The sequence below is a fragment of the Chinchilla lanigera genome, unplaced genomic scaffold (assembly GCF_000276665.1).
Source record: "Chinchilla lanigera isolate Chin_1 unplaced genomic scaffold, ChiLan1.0 scaffold00167, whole genome shotgun sequence".
Classification (NCBI taxonomy): Eukaryota; Metazoa; Chordata; class Mammalia; order Rodentia; family Chinchillidae; genus Chinchilla; species Chinchilla lanigera.
In genome coordinates this window covers 250,184-254,540 of record NW_004955568.1, presented here as the reverse complement: position 1 = coordinate 254,540, position 4,357 = coordinate 250,184, and the positions used below count along the sequence as shown (strand labels likewise).

General features: G+C 40.8%; 1 protein-coding gene across 1 annotated transcript in view; it reads left to right on the top strand.

The window, feature by feature from the left end:
* Positions 1-4,357, top strand: part of Polr3c (polymerase (RNA) III (DNA directed) polypeptide C (62kD)) — a gene marked incomplete in the record, with an annotated part of 20,220 nt that overhangs the window by 8,513 nt on the left and 7,350 nt on the right. Inside the window, 3 exon segments of the mRNA XM_013509335.1 lie at positions 375-630; positions 738-923; positions 2,552-2,640. Of these exon segments, the coding sequence (XP_013364789.1) occupies positions 375-630; positions 738-923; positions 2,552-2,640 (531 nt within the window).

The following is a 4,357-nucleotide window of genomic DNA, read 5'->3' as shown; positions in this document are numbered from 1 at the left end:
CTGCCTCAGCCTCCCAAGTGCTGGGATTACAAGTGTGAGCCACTACACCCAGCCCATCATAGCTTCTTAAGTAAATTTTTGTTCTTCCTGTGCTGCACCTCATTTGTTCACCATAAGTTTCCTAATTCAGTACCACCTTTAAGTAATGAGAATGACAGAAAGTAAATTGTGATATGAAAATTAAGATCAGAGGAAATATGAACATCATTGCAAGAAGTCTTCCTGATTTCTTCCATGGGTGTTTGATTCCTATGAGGTACTCCAACAGAGAGAAGAAGAACAGAAATTCTTATTTAGCCATTCCCTGATGGTTAGTAAACTATTGGACAAAAAATTGCCAGTTCTTTCCTCTCCTCCTTTTGGGTCCTATCTAGGTGAAAAAAGCACTTTGTGTCCTCATCCAGCATAACCTGGTGATATATCAAGTGCACAAACGTGGTGTGGTTGAGTATGAAGCCCAGTGCAGCCGGGTATTACGCATGCTTAGGTATCCCCGGTACATCTATACCACCAAAGCACTTTATGGTGACACTGGAGAGCTGATTGTTGAGGAGCTGCTGCTGAATGGCAAAATGACAATGTCCGCTGTTGTGAAGAAAGTGGCAGACCGACTCACAGAGACCGTGGAAGGTCAGTACTATAACTGCAGCTGTTAGCAAAAGCATAGATTAGCTGGCTACAGGACTGGATTCTGCCATGCTAGGCCATCTCACCTGCTGTTTCCTCCTGTTATACAGATGGGAAGACCATGGATTATGCTGAGGTATCAAACACTTTTGTGCAACTGGCAGACACCCGCTTTATACAGCGTTGCCCCATGGTGCATGCCCCTGAGGATTCAGACACAGGGCCTCCACCACCTGCCCCTAGCCTTGTCATTAATGAAAAGGACATGTACCTGGTTCCTAAACTGAGCTTGATAGGTAAGAGATTTTGACCCTAGAATTGTGATTGCTTTAACTGGACTTTTCTTTATTGACTGTTAAATGAATGAATCAATTGACTATTTACCAAGTATTTGTTATATGCCGGACATTGTGGTATATCATAATGAAAAGACCATGATCCCTGACCTTTTGAGGCGTAAGTCTAACTATAGGAGATACACTACATTAATCAGTCATGTAGATACATTAATCAGTCACATATCTGTGATAAGTACCATGAAGGAGAGAGATGAGGTGGGGGTTACAAAAAATACAATGAGGGACTTGGTTTATGTCAGAGTTGTTATGTAGCAGGTTATATACATGTCTTTTTCTTAAAGTAACATTAGAGCTAAAATTTGAAACAAAAGTAGGAGCTAACTAATGAGGTAATAGAGGATAAGCATTTTTGACAGAGGAAATAGTATGCTGTGAGGAAAAAACTGGGCATTCAAGGAAAGGAAAAAGTCAGCATTGGCAAAAGCAAGGTGAGCAAACTAGAGCAAAAACAGGGTTAGGGAGACAGGCAGGGACTAGATCACACAAGACCTTATAAAGCATCTATTCTTTATCTTAAAAGCAAAGAAAAACTACTGAAAGATTGTAAGCTTGGCACTGGGTGTGATGGTACGTGCCTGTTATCCCAGCACTCAGGAGGCTGAGGCAGGATTGCCACAAGTTTGATGCCAGTCTGGACTATATAGTGAGACCCTGTATGAAAACAAACAAACAAAAAAAAGATTGTAAACTTGGAAGTGATATAATCTAGTTTACTTTTGGATCCTTCTGCCTCAGTATAAATCCACTCTGGGATTATAGGCATGTGCCACAACTCTTGGCTTAATTTACATTTTTAGAGTATTTTTTTTCTTTCTACAGAAAAGACTAGGGAGCCAGGCATGGTAGCCCAGGCTAGCCTCAAACTCATGGATCCTTCTGCTTCAGCCTATAATCCCAGCACTCTGTAGGCTGAAGCAGAGGATCACCATGAGTTTGAGGCTAGCCTGGGCTACATAGTGAGTTTAAGACTAGCCTGAATTACAGAGCAAGACCCTATCTCAAAAAGCAAAAAAAGAGGGGGTGTGGATGCAAAGGTAAATGTATATAAATGCATGAAAAACTAGATGTAAACTGGTAAGAGAGTTACCAAAAATCACATCTATATATCTGACTTGCTCATGTCAAAGGATGATGGTGCTACTCACTGAAAGGAACCATTGGAGGAGGACAGTTTGAGAAAAAAAGATTTGTTTCTTTTTGAACATACTGAGTTTTAGCCAGGTTTGGTGGCATACGCCTATAATCCCAGCACTCAGGAGGCTGAAGTAGGAGGTTCACTGCAAGGTCAAGGCCTGCACGGGCTACAAAGTGAGTTCAAGGACAGCCTGAACTATATAGCAAAACCCTGTCTCAAAATGACAAAATAAAATAAAAATTGAATATACTGAATTTCAGATGACACCATCATTGATTTAAGCTTCTGGTAGCTTATCAGCCTTCTAAGCAATTCTAGATTACAGGTAACTACAGATATCTTTGGGATGAAGAGGTACCTGCTCTCTCTTAGGTTTGCTAATTTCCTATCATCATAGGATTTGTAGCTGAACTGTTGGTTTATTTGGCAGGGAAAGGTAAAAGGAGAAGATCATCCGATGAAGATGCTGCTGGTGAGCCTAAGGCCAAAAGACCAAAACGCCCAGCAGATAACAAAGAGGTAAGGGGGTTTCTTGATTCGGAATCCTCACCCTGAAGCAGGCCAGAAAGAGCACTCAAATAACAATGCCAGTGGAACTTAAAAGGTTCTTGAGCTAAGAAAGAGTAGGATTATAAACTTCATTAAATATTGGCCAGGAGTAGACCAGTGAGGAGTGAAGTCTATAGCTGTCTTCCTTCTGAGGCCTAACTTTTTTTTTTTTTGGTCTTTTTGAGACAGGGTCTTGCTATGCAGTTCAGGCTGGCCTTGAGCTCACTTTGTAGCCCAGGCTGGTCTCAAACTCGCAATGATCCTCCAATAGCCAGACATGGTGTTATACTCCTGTAATCCCAGCACTTGGGAGGCAGACGCAGGAAGATCACCATGAGTTCGAGGCCAGCCTGGGCTACATAGTGAGACCCTGTCTCAAAACCCAAAAAAAAAAGAAAAAAACCCACACTGTATCCATAAAAATATATATAGTTAGCTGTCAATTTAAATATATATATGGAATCTGGCTGGACATGATGGTGTATGCCTGTAACCCAAGCTACTCAAGAGGATGAAGCAGGAGAACTATAAATTTAAGATCAGCTGATCAACTTAGTGAGACCCCGTTTCAAAATAAAAAGGTCTGAAGATGTAGCTTAGTGGTAGAGCCCTTTCCTGCCATGGGTGAAAGCCCTGGGTTCAGTCCTCCATACTGCCAAAAATAAAGGTAACACCAAGAAAATATGGTGTCATAAAATCCAAGAAGCCACACAAGGGGACTTTATGTCAGAAAAAAATATCCAACTGTGTCATATGCTTCAAAAAAGTCAAATAAGATCAAAACTGGAAAGTATTCTTCATTCCTTGACTTCAGCAAAGAGGAAGTCCTCAAGGACAGTAGTGGAATTTCACTGGAATGACAGCGACAATTGACAGTTCAGTACATTGTAGAAATGGGTTGAGTAGATATGGATGAGGTAACCAGGTATGGCCATCTCTCTGAGAAGTTTAGCTTTGGCAAAGGAAGATGAGGGAGGCAAAGGGTAAAAGAGAATTCTTCTAGAGACTTAAACAAGGCAAGAGAGGCTGATGAGAAAGAGAAACTGAAGATTTGAAGGACCAGAAGGAAAATTGAGCTGTATTCTGAGAATGAAACGCAAGATTTAGAATAACAGAATGAAACGCAAGATTTAGAATAACAGTGTGGGCACCGACCTTAAGTAAAAGGAGGACCATTTTTCCACTATAATAAAAGTGTATAAAAATACAAATTGAGAGAAAGAATATGTGTGTGCACAAAGTTCAGTGAACTCAAGCCTAATGAGTTCTTGCCTGATCACTTCTGTTTTCTCTATGAAATCAGGAAAGGACATCTGCTGAGAGTAAAAAGGAAGGGGTCAAGTAGAAGACTTGAGGGTAATGGAGAACTATTAAAATAGAGAAAAATTGGAGCTGCATTTAGAGAAACTGTTTGAAATTGGAATTTGTCAAGATACTAATCTATGAGTGAATGATCTTTTTCCCCAACCAATGGGTTGCTACTGTATAAGAAAAGAAACGGTAAGGGGCCGGGGATTTAGCTCAGCGGCAAAAGCGCCTGCCTGGCAAGCGCAAGGTCGTGAGTTCGGTTCCCGGTACCGGAGAAAAAACCTAAAAAAAAAAAAAAAAGAAAAGAAACGGTAGACAGTTAAATCCAAGCTCCTCACCAGAAAACCTTGTACTATATTTAAATGTTTCTCTCTGATAT